A 16,885-nucleotide genomic window follows, 5' to 3' on the forward strand; every position below is an offset into this window, starting at 1 on the left:
TAACATTAACATTATAAGAGGAGAAACAGTATTGCACTATTACATTCAGACCAGTTTCAAAGATCAGACTGAAATAGATCAAAAAGTATTTATAATCCGTGTGTTCAAACAACGCATTAATTAGATGGATTCTATTGATTAAAATAATTTCAAGATAATCAAAATAAGGAGGGCAATTTGTTACTTAAACTAGCAGAAAGAAAGTATGAAATGCACGTATGTATATCGACGCTTGAAAGGCAAACGTGACTAAGCGACAATAAACTGCTTTGTACATAAATGATAGGCAATAACCATATTCGATGCGCAAAAAATATATATTACTAGGTCTATTAAAACAATTTCAATCCTACAGCTACTAGCTAGATTCTACTACAGCTAGATTCGTTAAAATAATTTTTTTCTTCAGGTATTTCATCTTTAAATGAGTCTACTGTAAAGTTCACGCATTGCTTAGTCACGTTTGCCTTTCAAGCGTCGATATGTATATTTATGTATTTATTTTATATATTAGAGAAAGTTAATGTATATTGCAATACCGCTACCCTCAATAGGGACTATAGGAATATAACAAGAAATTCTTATAAGAAGAATAATTTTGGCAATTTCAATAGGTGAAAAATAGGAAAGTCTAAACGTGTATAATAATTTATCTAAAGGCATTCATCTATAAGACTAGGCTATATTTTCCAATAACTTTTAAATAGATGTTGAATTAAAATGTACAAAGATTCATTGTTAGTAAAACTATAAAATTTTATAAAATTGCTAAAACTCAAATTTCTGATAGATTTGGTTAACAAATATTAGTTAATAACAAATATAATTTTACAAAATAAACAATACTTAAATAATTAAATAACTGATCACTAAAATAATTGCTTATTAGATGGGTGAGCTCACGACCCACCTGGTGTTAAGTGATTACCTGAGCCCATAGACATCAACATAGGACATGAGTTCCAAGTCTCAGGTTTTCAGTACAACGGCTGCCCCATCCTTCAAACCGATACGGATTGGGTACTGCTACTACACGGCAGAAATAGGCAGGGTGGTTTCTACAACCTACCCATGTTGACTCACCAGATGGTAGCATCAGTAATCAGGGTAGAAATAGACGGGGAATACTAACAATCTTGAAATTTGAGACTACGCACGTTTCTAACTGGTATTTCTAGTACTCTAACTCAGTTTCTTGTTTCATATAAGAAAAGAGGACCGCATAATGCCATAACGAACTTCTTTGAAAATATTTCTTTAACGACTGTAGCATTTTTGGTAAACTCGATTGTACCAATCGAAATATCTTCAAAATAAAGGACAAACTTTCAAGTATTTTGTGTAGTTATAAACGCTGACCTGGAAAAACTTGTTATATCATCACGGAGATTAAACTAACCCAGACCGGGTTGAAGGGATAAATATTTATTTATCATAATAGGTCATTGGGTAGATCTTCAGAAATTCAAGATAATATTTCTTAAACGTTGGCAAATTAATGAATTCGAAGAAATTCTAATTAGAAGAAATTAAAATTATTAAGTTAAGCTTATTAGTAATTGTGTAAATTTTCCTAAAGGCACTTTACAGTACAACGGTAGCAAAAGAAGCTGTAAAAAAATTTGCATATTTTTCGCGAGTTTCTTCACTTTCGCTTGATATGAAAAGCTCGTTCGATTTGTTAACATTTTACATAAATTATTACGTTACCTGTATTTTTGTCTGATAATCAATCATTACATTCTAGCAATCGTAAAATTTTGTGCCTTTAGAACTTCACTATTTAATATTTTCTAGATTTAAATTTTCGTGGATTAATTTCGCGATTATTTTACAATATTTTAAATTTTCCGTCACTTCAAATACTAACAATTTTAAAACGATAGATTCGTGGTCACTGGCGTCGCGAGATTAAATCACAATATAATTTATGATGTTCATCACAACATGATAAGCCCGATTATACTCAAAAAGCAATAGAAAGTCCTAAAGTTGTGTTTACCATCGAGAAAAACAAATACTTAATTCCAAACAAAATAAACACGGTGTTTCGTTATTTAAAATTTAAAAATATTTTGTTACTATTGTAGTTCGTTTGGATAGTGTGGATGAATCTTTATAAAACTGAATAATTCACCATCAGTTAAAGATAGCCCTGTATTTATGCAATTTACGAACATTAAAAGGAGCAATATTGAATGTTTAACGTTATAATTTTCAAGATTCCTAGATTAATTTTCTAACTTGGGTTATCTATGTACTTTTTGCAACCGACTTTATAATAAAATTGTATCTCGATGCGTGGCGCATATTTTTTTTAATTATTAACCTTTTCACTAAAAAGTTGTCATGAAATTCGTGTTTAAGACTATAAAAAATAACATAAAATTTAAATTTGTCTGTACAAAATTGATACTTCTGCCGCTATTGGTACTACGTAACGTCTGAATATTCAATTCAGAGATTTTGTAGCGATTCGAATCGAAAAGTCTCAACACAGAAACTGCAGCTTTGCTTTACTTAACACTATGTGTATATAAAGATTTTATATAATTTCATAATAAATAGATAGAAAAACCTTTAAATATTACGACCCTAAGAAGGCAAAATAGCAAATCACTAGAGAAAGCCAATATTGAGCGAACAGTGACGTGCCTTAATAGAATATTAGATAACATGAAAGTTATATTTACAAGATTAAGGCCTTATTCCTATGTACTATAAATTTTATAATATTTATTTCCTAAATTAAAAACTAAATTACTTTTTTTAGGTTTATTTAATCTTTTCATTTTTCGGTAATTTAGGCCTATTTTTTCACGTAACTTAAATTTTTATGTTCTCAATTGTAATGAAAACTCTGAACGCTATTTCATCATCAACACGAAGACGTCCGATTAACTTAAAAACTTGCACACGTATCATGGACCGATGACCTACCTACCCAACTAATTGCCTAAGAGTCTGTAAAGCACTGCTCTTGCTAGGGCTAGGAAATTAGCCTTGTAAACTATCTCATGTTGAGCTCGTGAGCTCACACTATCAGCCAGAGCGTGGAATTATAACGTGTTATAACGTTACGTTATACGTATAAAAGACCTAAACTTTTGTATAAAATAAACTTAAAACCAACAAAAGGAATCCGTCCGACGGGGGACACATCAAAGGAAAAACAAAATTGTTATTTTTATTTAATTCCGAAGATTTTCATATTTACCTTATATTTACCTTTTAAGCCTTCTCTGGACTTCCACAAATAAATCAAGACCAAAATTTGCAAAATCGGTCCAGCCGTTCTCGAGTTTTAGCGAGGCTAACGAAGAACAATTCATTTTTATATATATAGATAGATGATCCAATTACTTCTTTTTTAGCACCTAGAGTGTTGTCTGTTGTTGTGTTAAAGTGCCTGTCGTAATTAGATCTCAATCGATTGATGAAATAGCTCGAGTAAGTAGAAATCGATTATCGCTTAGTATGTTTGGATAGATGTGAGTTTTAAATCGTTGGAGGGAAACGAGAGGGAGTTCTCAGATCCTTCCTTAAAAAAAACGAATATAGTGAAGAAGAATTAAAAAAAATAAAATTCTTGTATATTCTTTTGTAAAGTTAACACAATTGGACTATTAAAAGACTAAAGTTGTGTTTAATTTTAGCACAAATACTACAGAGCGCAGTGTAGATACAAACAGATGATTAAAAGTCAATATATTACTAGTATTATTCTTTTAAAGTAAAATTCGAAGAATTTTTTTTACGCAAACGTAATACATTACAGGGCCTTATTAGTTACAATAATTTCATCAAAGTTTCCATACCTCTTATAGGATATTTAAGAACTGACTTGATCATCGATTCTTTAGGTTCTTGGTGTAGATCAAACGAGATGATAGTCTACCTGCCTATACAAGCGAGATCGTGCACCACTATCCACTTTGAGACATGAGGTCGATATCAAAGACGAACAAGGCAGGACGGTGGTACCGCGCGGCTTCAAACATCTTCTGTAGTTTATATTATGCTCTACGATCTGTATTTTGGTAGAATACAAAATGCCCTACCTCCTAAAGTATTTTCAATTCATTAAATATTCAATTTGCATTGAATATTATAAATCTTCCTTACGCTTAATACATCTTAACTACAAAATTATCGACTAATTGTGTATAGTTAGACATGTCTGTTATCTTAACCGTATTTGGACTGAAAAACTGCATTTTGTTCACATTTAAATTCACAGCCAAATTTTTACAGCTTGTTTCTTTGGATTTACTTCTAATACGTTTTTTTTTTACTTATTTACATTTTGGACGCAAGCGTCTTTATTTAAATACATTGATTTACAAAAGATCAAATTTTATGAATACAATTTTCTTTAATTTCAACAATCAAATTAAACATTTATTATAACAATAATATGTAATTGAAATGGTATCACTAACAGCTGTCAAAATTCCTTTAACAATGAAGATAAGATGTTGTTTTTGAATTTTTTATAACTCGATTCTAGTCAATTAAGTTACAAAAATGCTAAATAAATTGTCCCACAGATTAACAATATTCATAGAAAAGAGTTAGTAAAATATAGACATGTTAAATGAAAAAAAAAAAATTGGATACGATATGAATTTAATAATGATCGACTATAAATCTTTACATAATCTTGTTCATAAGAAAAAAAGCCTCAAATTGTTAATCACTAAATCGCCAATAACGAAGCAACAAAGAGTCTAAACAAAAAAGTACTGTTTAATTGATATTTTAAACTTGAGTAATCTGGTACTTTACTTATCGAAAAAAACGTAAGCACTGCACAAAGAAAAAAACAACAAAAAAATTATTTAAATAATGAATACTTTTTCGCCGACCAATGAGGTCAATTCGACATCAAAATTATCAAAGTTCTATTCTAGAACAATCTATACTGTAACAGACATAAACTAAAATATTCATATTTTAATCTATGATAAAAACGAGACTAAAAGACTAATAATTATTCAACAAGTCTTTGTAATGATTTGGCAAAAAAAAGGAAACTACTTCCGAATGAAATACCGGGTTGGTATATCAATCGAGTTTCGAGTTTTGTGATAGAACTACATATTATTATTAGTAAAGACTAGATTCGTTAAGTCTACGTACTTATTAATCATAAAAATAAAGGTGAAATCGTTTTATCACACACTAAAAATCTACATGACGAGGAGTAAAAGGTTATTTGGTTTAAGCTACATTTTTGCAAGTTTACAGGAGAGCAAAAATTATGATATTTATTGTTTATTAATAATACAATATAATCTATACAAATAAATAAAATTGGAGTGTCTGTTTGTAATAATAAAATAACCACTTTTTACTAAATGCGTAAGTATGTATACTTAGTACATATACAAAAACAATTATTTTTTTAATTTTGTCCGTCTGTCTGTCTGTTTGTTCAGGCTAATCTCTGGAACGGCTGGACCGATTTTGACGGGACTTTCACTGATAGATAGCTGATGATATAAAGAGTAACTTAGGCTTAGTACTGAGTACTTTTTAGACTAGCTTCGCCCCGCGACGTCACCTGCGGTACTAAAATGACGGCGAGTAACATGGCGGGACTCAGCTAGTTATTAATATAATTATGATATTTTTTCCAAATTTTAAATATTACAATTTAGAAAAAATCTCATAACAAAAACACTTCTTCAGCTATTTCAATGGGGTGAATTTAATTGAAGTTCAATTATAATACATCGAATAGTTGATACTGAAACGGACCTTTGATTACATTAGATAAATGTCGGCTTTGAGCGAAATGCGAGCGCTTAAACCAAATTGCCCTTCACCTGTCGATATCAGTTCAAAAAGCAATGTGGTTATTATTTCAAATGAAATCACTGCACTTATTATTAAATGGACGAACAACACGTATTGAAATAAAAGTATATTCCATATTTTTTTTCTATTTTTGAAAAGAAGTATTTAAATTATCAGACGTGGGATACAAAGCCACAGAGACTCTTCTCGTCTTTTTATTATTTTATTTTTGAAATAATTAAATAACTTACAAGCCTTTGATCACATATAGTATGAATCCTTAATAAATTACAATCGATTTAACAAATATAAAGTTCACTAAAACTTACGTATGCATTCAATAATTGATTAAGATCTTAATTAAAAATATAGGAAACAATTTTACTGAGCATAAATTTCAAAATTCTAACTAAAATTATATTTTTATATTTTTTAATATAAAAAATTTCAACTAATTTTAAAATTATACCTGTAATACATTTTGTGATTCAGTGGCAAGACTTAATATTTTTAAATTTTGATTTTCATTCACGTGCCAAAGTACTGTAATAAATCTAATCATCACACATTTGAAAAACTAAATTTACCTAAAAACCCAAAATCACAATTAATTTCGAACAATACAAACTTCATGCACGTTAGATAATTGTATACTAAATTACAAGTATTAATTTTCAAATACTCGATTAAAAAATCAAAACACAGATTACACAAAGAAACAAAAAAGGCGGGCTTTCAGAATACGAAATTTGCCCGGACCGAGTTTGCGGGAATACTCCAACAATACACTGATTGTTCCACTTTCACTGATCTATATATTTTATATATTTTCACTTAAGACAAAACAAAATGGCGCCAGTAAGAAAACACTACGCCGCTTGAAAAAAAAAAGGAAAATTAGCGTGATGTTTGAGTTTAGCAATAGGATTGGTGAAACATGGACGTTTCGACTGTCAACTTTAGTTTTTAATTTCTATTCCATCTAGCTCTTAAGAGGACACTCGCTCCGAATCTACTTATATGTTGAAAACCCAGCCAAATTAAAACTGTTAACGTTCACGGAAAAACTTTTTTTTTTTTCTAAATGTTCATCAGTGCTGCCACCATACTAAGCAACATCATAGAAAGCGTTCTATTTTCAAATAATCGAAAAATGGCGCGCTTCATTACATAACTTTGCTAACGAGAGTGATTCAGCAAATATTACGTGATTTTCATTTTCTTGCTGGTCTCTTCGAGCATGTCCTTGATTTTGGTGAGCGGTGACCTTCTGTCGTCGGTTGTCTTCTCGACGTACATCGAGGGTAGGTGGATTTGGAGCGGGTCGCGGAGACGAGCGAGGTCTTTTTCTAATTTTGCTATCTGTAAATTTTAGTTAACAGTACGATTAAAACGAAACCCAATATTCAAGGATGGGGCTCGTATCCCGATACTAGGACTATTTAATCTATAGTAATGATAAATTAATATTGATCTAGTGCATATCTATATATATAAAAATGAATGCTGTTCATTAGTCTCGCTAAAACTCGAGAACGGCTGGACCAATTTGGCTAATTTTGGTCTTGAATTATTTGTGGAAGTCCAGAGAAGGTTAAAAAGGTAGATAAATATGAAAATGCTCAGAATTAAATAAAAATAACAATTTTGTTTTTCATTTGATGTGTCCCCCGTCGGACGGATTCCTTTTGTTTGTTTTAAGTTTATTTTATACAAAAGCTTAGGTCTTTGATTTATCGATTGAGGCACTACAAAGTAGGCTGGGTCAGTTAGTCAAACTATAAAAAATATCTGAATAATCATTACGAAAACAAGACAGATGAATTCCAACATTAGAAAAATAAAACTGTAGCGTCTTTTCAAAACATCACACAGTGACTATGTTATAAACAAAATTTAATATTAAATAAATTTAAAACTATACTTTCGCAAAAATCATTACTCGTGATTACATAGTGAGCAGTGAACAGATAGTGTACCAAATAATAATGTTTTACCATTGTATGTTAGGCAACTTAGGTTTCTTTCTGTAGTTGAGAAGATGCGCTGATTGTATAACATAAACACATTACAGGTTTGTCATGAAAACCCAACGAACATAATATGTACTCGTAGTATAGTATTCCGTTCCACATAGTTTGTACTTATGGGCGCAAACGCCACTGTTGGCAATAATTAACATAATAATATATAGTTTAGTTTATTATATGTTAATATTTATTTATTATTAGCAACAAAACTGTTATTCTACCATATTTAATAATTAGCAGACACTGTTTTGATGTGAAAATGTTCAGAATATGTTTAATGTTTATATTATTGTTTAAAAACACAAATGACTGTATAAATGATTAAATATGAATAAAGCATAAATATTAATAATAATTTATATTATAATTAACAGTACTAATAATTTAATTAAGTATTGTAATTGTTATGCAATGATGTTGTTGGCGCCATCTATTATTAGGCTGGATAATAACAATGTTAGTTAATATTACTTAAAAGTAATTCATGTAAATTAAATTAAATGTGAGTCATGTAAAATCACTAAAATATGTATTTTGAATATTAAGCTATGTTTTGTGAATTGTTTCGCAGTAATTACATTTGTTTGTATAAAAGAAGTTGTAGTTGCTATAACCAACACAAAATGGCTAATTGTGTAAGAACCACTGAATAACTCAGGCGTGGCTTTTTGTTGTAAACAAGTAATGTTAAAGTTTTATAGAATTGTATTGTATTTTCATTGTAAAAGAACTTATGTGTGTAAACGCCGACATACTCGTAGTATAGTATTCCGTTTGTAATGTAAGATTATCAAGTGTAATCAATTTTAGTGTGTGGTAAACACTTTTAATTGTAATATATGATTTTTAAGTATAATCAGATGTGTTATACTGTAAATATTGTATGATTTTGAATCTTAATCAACTACATACACAGGTGCTATTGTAAATATTTGTGTTTGTAATCTGGGATATTGAAGTGTTATCATATGTGTTATCTTGTAAGATTTTGAACTTTAATCAACTACATACGTGCTGTTCCAACAAATTGTGTTTGTAATCTGGGATATTGAAGTGTAATCAAGAACAATCTAAAATACTAACCTGATCTTTAAGATTATTGTATTGGTTAATATCGAGCCCGATCTTCTTTGCCTTCTTGTGTAGCATCAGCAGATGCTGTCGATCTTTGACATCGGGCAAAATGTACTCCTGAAAGAAATAAGAAAAAAACTAGTTTGACATAGGTAAGACATTCTTCATTGCGTCTCGACAGTAGTAGACAGATTAAACTAATTGGTAAAAAAATAAATTGATAAGTTATTTAAAGAATGCAATGTAATGAGATTTAATACAATGTCAAGTAAAGTAAAGGTAAATCTAAGGGTTGGCAGCGGCTTGGCTCTGCCCTTGGCATTGCTTAAGTCCATGGGCAACGGTAACCACTCACCATCAGGTGGGGCGTATGCTCGTATGCCTACAAGGGCAATAAAAATATAAAAGTTATCTTTAATGAATTAAAACAATGTATGTGTATGTACTATTTTATTTGATATTTTTTTTGTTTCCGACTGCTTATACTATAATGAAGTATAATGCCTTTAATATAGATATTTTCTCAAATAATTGTAACTTGGATAATTTCTTAAACCATTGATAACAATAAAAGTAAACGGTTGTTTTTACCCTCAACACAGCCCGCTGTCGCCATAACCCCGCGCATATGTTTTATTTGTTACATTATTTTTTATTGCTTAGTTGGCTGGACGAGCTCACAGCCTACCTGGTGTTAAGTGGTTACCGGAGCCCATAGATATCTACAAAGTAAATGACGGCACCCACCTCGAAGAGGTCTGAGTTTTACAGTACAACGGCTATCTTAACCTTCAAACCAGAACGCATTACTGCTTCACGGCAGAAACAGGCGGGGTGGTGGTACCTACCCGTGTGGACTTACAAAACGTCTTACCACCGTTAATAACTTGGATATTTCGTTTTTTTTGCTTTTCAAAAATTTTTTTTCCTGGAACTCCTAATTTTATTTGTATTTTTTAATTTTTATTTGTATTTGTAATTTTTTTTCAATAGCTAATTAGCTCCAAATTTGGATGCTCGCTCGCTATGTACATTAATCGGGGTTGGCTGATTGCATATATAATATAGATTGCAATCCAGATCAGACTTAGGTACTATTTTTACGATTTAGTTAATATGTATTGTACCGTAATGATTGTGATTTTGTGCATAAAAAAAAATAATCAAAAAATTACATTACGGCATTTTAGTGTTGGTGTAAATAACAATCAGAAACACAGAGTGGTATGTAATATCTCTGACGAGTGTATCATGTATTCTCATTTGACGTACCTGTTTAGTTAGAACGAAGTAAGCATACGCCGCCATAGCGGTTCCGTACGTTACGAAGTAAGTGACGGGCTCCATGATGTCCCAGGAGTACTCCCACCATGTCAAACGGGCCAGAACGCCGAACTGAACTCCCATCAGGCCAAGACCGAACCACGTTAGAGCGGAAGTACGACGCGACGTCTCAACTTCGAGGCTTCTACGTTTCTGCAAATAAATTGAACTTCTCTATAATACAGAGTGTTTCTAAATGCCCTGTAGAAAAGAGTGTTTTTTTTTTATGGACGGACGATGGATGGTTGGACGAGCTCACACAGCCCACCTAGTTAACACTCCAGTCGTTACTGGAGCCCATAGATATCTACAAGGTTTTTTTTTTTTTTTTATGATTGAAAGTTTACTGGTGGCCCGAAGGCCTTTCCAGTTTCACCAGGACAGGTGGGCGAGCAAAGGCTCAGCCAAGGGGGTGGGATTTGCTAACAACTGCCCGAGCGCCTCCGAAGGAGACCTAACAACTCAAGAGCAATTGTTTCGCGAATGAATCTACTACCGGATCGGAATCGCGACCCGCTGAGAAGATCCGGCGAGAAACTCAGCGGGCTGATGCATGGGTTAGGTTGCACGTCGACCTCTTTGTCGAGTTCGACGAGTACGGTTACCGGGGTCCCTAAGCCTGCCCCTAGTATTAGAGCTGAAGGCATCTAATGCAAAGGTTATTGGATCTGATGGATCCGTAAGGACGTGTCTAGGGCGTCGACGGTGACTGGCTCCTGCATGATCAGGATTCGGGGAGTAGTCAGCGGCGGCAACGATAAGGCAATTATCATGACGCATAGCCTTATCGAAGTATCGTTCCGACGCTGACTTCATGTATTTCCGAATTGATTCGAGGCCCAGGTCGTCGTGTAGGTCAACGTTCCTCACGAACCACGGAGCCCCGACAGCTAACCTGCAAAAGCGGGATTGTAGGGATTGGAGGGTGTCTATGTGTGTGCGGGCCGTGTGAGCGAACACCACACTCGCGTAAGTCATGACGGGATCTACAACGTAAATACGCCACCCAACTTGAGATATAAGTTCTAAGGTCTTAAGTATAGTTACAACGGCTGCCCAACCCTTCAAACCGAAACGCCTTACTGCTTCACGGCAGAAATAGGCAGGGTGGTGATACGTACCCGTAGTAATTACGCAAATTATAATTTTGCGATTTTTATTACACGATGTTATTCCTTCACCGTAGAAGTCAATCGTGAACATTTGTTGAGCATGTATTTCATTATAAAAATTAGTACCCGCCTGGGATTCGAACATTCGGTGCATCAGTCAGCACGAATGCACCGAACATCTTACCCTTTAGGCCACGACGACTATACTGGTATTTTACGAACAGTTAATTCTGACTGTCAGAACTACTAATCAAGTGGTGTTTTAGTTAAAATCTGTACATCATTATACCTGAAACCTCAGATTCTAACAATATTAAAAGACCAGAATATGCTCCGGTCGATTCAATCGATTAAGCAAAAATGTCATTTAGTGTCCTTTATAAAGATATTCAATAGCAGAGTTTATTATTGTCATTGTATGTTTAGTATCATCTACAGAATTTGACTCACGGTAACAGGTTACTTTAAAGGCAGTGAAAATGATACTTTTTGTTGAAAATCCGAACGAATTAGTATATTGCGGTAGTAATAGGCAGGATGGTAGATACTCCCGTATGGATCATAATAAGTCTTTTCGCTAGTAAATGCAAGTTGGCGATCAGTTCTAGGTCAATCAATGAAGGTAACAACAAAGGTAAGATCTTCCACCGAGCAAGCAAAATCGCTTATTTATGCAACAAGCTTATCTTGAAATTGTCGTTAGCGAGAATTAGGTATCTGTCAAATATCTTCTTTTCTATCATAACAACCGTCATACATTTTTACGATTGTTTAAAATCGAATTAATATAATAAAAAATGCTGTTAAGATACTAACATCTTCGAGAGGCTGTAGCTCCGTGTTAATTTTCTCCAGCTGCGCCCTCAGTTCCCTCTCCTTCCTTATCTGGTGTTCCCTAACGTTCAGAGCCTCGTACAGTTGATTCACCAAATTCCTGACGTCACTCAACTGAGTAACCTCTTCCATGCTTAGACGCTCCTGAAAACGAAAACCGCTTTAATACTTTACATAGGGGCCGAAGCTATTTTCGAGTTTCTAAAGATAGATTTACGTGGTTTTAGTTCGACTCAATGAGCGCGCGAAATTTACAAAAAATACTTATTTTGTAGAAGTTTCTCATGATCGTGAACCACGTCCAGATCGTAAGCTAGAGTTTATGGATTCAAGAATAAGTCCGCATCAAAGTATTCGCCAAACAAGAAGAGACAGATATACCAGTAATGTTTATTATTACTAGAGGTCCCGCAGTAGTCGAAATTCGACTATAATTCATTGAAATTGCAATTTTGTATACTATTATGATTGTATTTTATACTTCTATAATCACAAATTTCGCCAAGACTGCACTATAAAAAATATTAACAAAGACAAACAATATTTAATCTACTCTCAATTTGACAACAGACGTCAAGAACAAAAGTTTGACAATAAATAGTATGCATGCGTGTGTGCGTCAAATACATGGTATGTAGTGTATGTAATGTTTTCTTTATTGATTTAATGTATCTTTTATGCATTATTTTAAAAATATATTAGCATTGTGCACTTCTTTTCTATATTCTCTATAAGTGTGGAAAATTTCATACTCCTCCGTCCGCGCAAATTTCGTAAAAAGGGATACAAAGTTTTTGCTTCACGTATTAATATATAGATTATACCCAAAGCTTTCGTCATTTATGACTAAACAATGATGTAAGCATTGTTAATGTAATATTAATTATTATTAACGTTTTCGTGTTAAGTAAATTAAGTGTAGGTTTCGAGTGTTAAATTTATATTCGTTAGTGAAATTAAGCAAATTTACCTAATTTTTTAAATGTTTCTTTTTTTTCATTAACTGAGTAGATGAGCACGTGGTTGTAGGGGTCAAGAGTCATTGTAAGGTGAATCCCGGCAACCAACTTAAGACACGGATGAAAATTACATAACATTTTTTTTAAAACCGGACTACATGTTTGCTTCGAGACAGAAATTCTTAATATGGTGATTGGTACCTGCTCGTGCGGGCTCAGAAAACGATCGGTATTTGATCTACCTCTCAAATCTGACGGCAATAATTTTTCGTGAACAGAAGACACGTACAAAGTGCCGGATTGAATATATTCCATCAAAATACACTTTAAAAAAATATTTCGACAGAAGAAAGCGGAATTGTCGTAACTTGAAAAAACCAACATAACACCAGAGCCATATGGTAAAAAGTGGTTTAGCTCAAAATGCAAGTTACGACATTTTCGCTTTCTCCCGTCAAATTAATTCCCTAATTTAAAGACGAAATAAACATCGAAGCCATTTCAAACCCGTTATAGTTTCAATACAGATCTGCGGTTACATTCAAGACAGTTTGTTTACGGAAGAAGCCGCTCTTGTAATAATGTAAGAGGGATACGCGGATTAACGTTGTAAATTAGAAATTGATGCTATAGTTGTTATGTCGGTAATAACGTAGTTACACGTAAATTACTGTTCGGAGATTGTGTCTGTGCCTCTATATCTTAATCTTGATACGTTTTAGAATATGATGAATGAATAGTGAAGTCTTAGCAATTTCAGACTTTACATAATCCGTTATTCAAAAAATATCTTGAAGACCATTAGAAAGCAATAAGACTATCCTGAAGGCCTAATGCATGCACATTCTTCTAAGAATGAATACCTTATGGTATTTGTTAGTATTTTCTTAAATATTGCCTTTGTAGACATATGAGCCACGTGATGTTAAGCAGTCACCGGTGCATATTGACTTCAGTATTATAACGGTATAACCAAGCCAAGCATGATTTTTTGCAGTATACATATATGACGTCGGAACAATCCATTTACTATATGTTTGAATAATTTGTATTTAATGTTACTTTTTTTTTTGAGCCTTTAGTGGCTATATCAGCGTAGCCTTAACTAGTAGGTGAGCTCACGGGGCTCAAACCTGATGACGTTGCAAATATTTTTTTATTGCCCTTGTAGGCAGACGAGCATACGGCCCACCTGATTATGAGTGGTTACCGTCGCCCATTGACTTCAGTAATGCCAGGGGCAGAGCCAAGCCGCTGCCTACCGCTAACACGGACCCTAGCAAGAGCCGTGCTTCGCAGAATCTACCACCGGATCGGAAACGCGACCCACTGAGAAGATCTGGCGAGAAACTCATTGAACTGTGACCGGTGCTTGAGGTACCTAAAAGAACCGTTAGTGGATCGGGAGGATCCGAAATGACGTGTTTAGGGCGACGTCGACTGCTTCCCATTCTGTCCGCAGGATCGGGAATGTAGTTACCGGCGGCCGCGATGAGAGGGTTCTCGTGTCGTGCCGCTTTATCGAAGTGGAATGTACTCATGACGCTTTCAAACCCACAGTATAAACCCGTATGAAAGGTTTTAATCAATTAACAACCATAAATATAATGGTCGTTCTATATAATCTCAAACAGATACAAGATCTGAGAGCTTGCATTAAGAGCAATATAATGAAACAAACAAGTCTGTTTGTTAACAATTAGGTATAAAGTTACATACCTACCTAATTGTCAACTTCTCTTAGTTAAATCATTCTGTCTGAAATTTATAACAATCGCTAAAGTAACAAGGTTACGTAAAATATCTTGTTTTCTTTCGACACTTTCGTTCTATAGCTCGATTATGTAGATTCCCGGTAGCTGCCCATAAGATAATAATATCGTATAATGTCTTCACGCAAATTCAGATAAAGTTATTCAGATTATGATTTCGTCTCATAAAAAATTCTGAAATAGAGAAAGCTCTTTTGGAAAAATGTTTTAATAAACTATTTGACCCATACAGAATGTAATATCTAATCGTACCTTTCTTTAATCGACCTAGACCTCTAGCTATTCCTGGCTACTAATACCACATCATTCATTCTTCTAAATTATGAATACTTTCACCCGCTTTCCTATTATGATTTAATAATAAAAAACGTTGCATCGCTTCGATATTGATGACTTCCATTAGATGTCTGAAACGTGGTCGCTCAAATTACAAGATACCTGGAAAATCGATGCCTTGAAGAGGTGGTGTTGGAGACGACTCTGAAAATTCCGTGGACAGCGTTTCGGACCTCAAGGAACCTCAAGGAACTTCGTATACAGAATCGTCGACTGTTCAACTACGAATTCTCAAGTTCTTTGGGTACATCTCCAGAAAGAAAGATTCCATGGAGAGACTTGTTGTAAAGGGCCGTATAAAAGGCAGAAGACCTCGAGTTGGATACCCCACGCTCTTTTCAGCGCCTCCTATTCGAAAATATAATTATGATAATTGAACAATTACAGTATGTATAATAATCGCTCAATTTTATTAGTTATTATACTTATTATATCACATTATTGCATGAATAAACAAAATAACTTAAATCTAAAGCCGCCATTTTTTCCTGCGATATAGTAGAACGCAAGTAAAATTCATTAATTCATTAATTGACATCCGTAGCAAAAACTATACTTAAAATTAGAAAAAAAAAACTATTTGGCTCGAGGTCAAATTGTCATCTGCAATGTGGCCCGGTTATCAAAATATTTGCTCACCCCTGGTCTAATGCAACACATTATTAATATAGACTTTGCAGTGGGTATGAATATTTCATTCTGGTTTATGGCACTTTCAGAGTCATGGCTTTCGGGGTGGAGGTCCTATTAAGCGTAACGATATCATAAGGAATTTTAAAGCAAATTGTTATTTTCATAAATTATGACTTTATAAATGGGAAAGATGAAGATGTCGAAAAGCTTCGAAAGCATTTAATAACAGTTAAATGAGTATAGATAAAGAGATATAATATTACTCTTGTCTTATGCTACTTACTGAGATGCAACAAAAATTTAGAATGTTTCAATTTGATAATTTATTCTTACTCCTAACGAAGAATGTATATTTAACGACTTGGTCTCAAATACTAGAGCAGCACCCTTGGTCCTAGTACTCACTTATCGGTTGTCATCTTCTAATCTGCTATTACAGGTTAATAACAAGCCGCATATCTGCAGCTAATCCTCTTTAGGAATAGAAGGTTTTGTGTTAACAAAGAAGAGTAGACATTCAGATAGAGGGTTAACACGGAATAGTAATCAATATAATTGATCTGTACTATAATAATAGTTAAGGTCGAACTCTCAATTGTAAATAGACTGTTTCTCCCTTTAGACCAGAACGTACTAATTCCACTACCACTACTCACTATCTCTCACTACTAAATATGAGAGATAAATATATTATGTATGTTACATCAGACATTAAGGTAATGCAAGGAATTATAGTTTAAATAAATAGCTGCCTTATTCATATAATAGGATCAAAGAACAGATGATAAATGAAAAGCATCCATTACTTCTGACCGGTTTTGTTTCGGAATTAATTAATCTATAGTAGTCTGAAATTGCTAAATCATCCCTTTCATTTTTCAGATCACAAGCTTATATTATTATTAAATTTTCAATACAAATAAGTACTTTTATTGGATTATTTACTATTTTATTATTTTTTTCTAAAACTTTTACTAGGTTCTATTTTTCCTATTTTATTATTTACTATA

The 16,885-nt window shown here is 33.3% G+C and overlaps 1 protein-coding gene across 1 annotated transcript in view; it reads right to left on the reverse strand.

Moving 5' to 3' along the window:
• Positions 1 to 4,612: 4,612 nt before the first annotated feature.
• Positions 4,613 to 16,885, reverse strand: part of MCU (mitochondrial calcium uniporter) — a 145,408-nt gene continuing 133,135 nt past the window's right edge. The window contains exons 5-8 of the mRNA XM_028179459.2: positions 12,158 to 12,319; positions 10,179 to 10,382; positions 8,916 to 9,023; positions 4,613 to 7,164 (exon numbers count right to left, since the gene is read on the reverse strand). Of these exons, the coding sequence (XP_028035260.2) occupies positions 7,006 to 7,164; positions 8,916 to 9,023; positions 10,179 to 10,382; positions 12,158 to 12,319 (633 nt within the window). The 3' untranslated portion in view covers positions 4,613 to 7,005. The remainder of the gene's footprint in view (positions 7,165 to 8,915; positions 9,024 to 10,178; positions 10,383 to 12,157; positions 12,320 to 16,885) is intronic.

Source organism: Bombyx mandarina, chromosome 22, assembly GCF_030267445.1.
Source record: "Bombyx mandarina strain Sakado chromosome 22, ASM3026744v2".
In the NCBI taxonomy this organism is placed as follows: domain Eukaryota; kingdom Metazoa; phylum Arthropoda; class Insecta; order Lepidoptera; family Bombycidae; genus Bombyx; species Bombyx mandarina.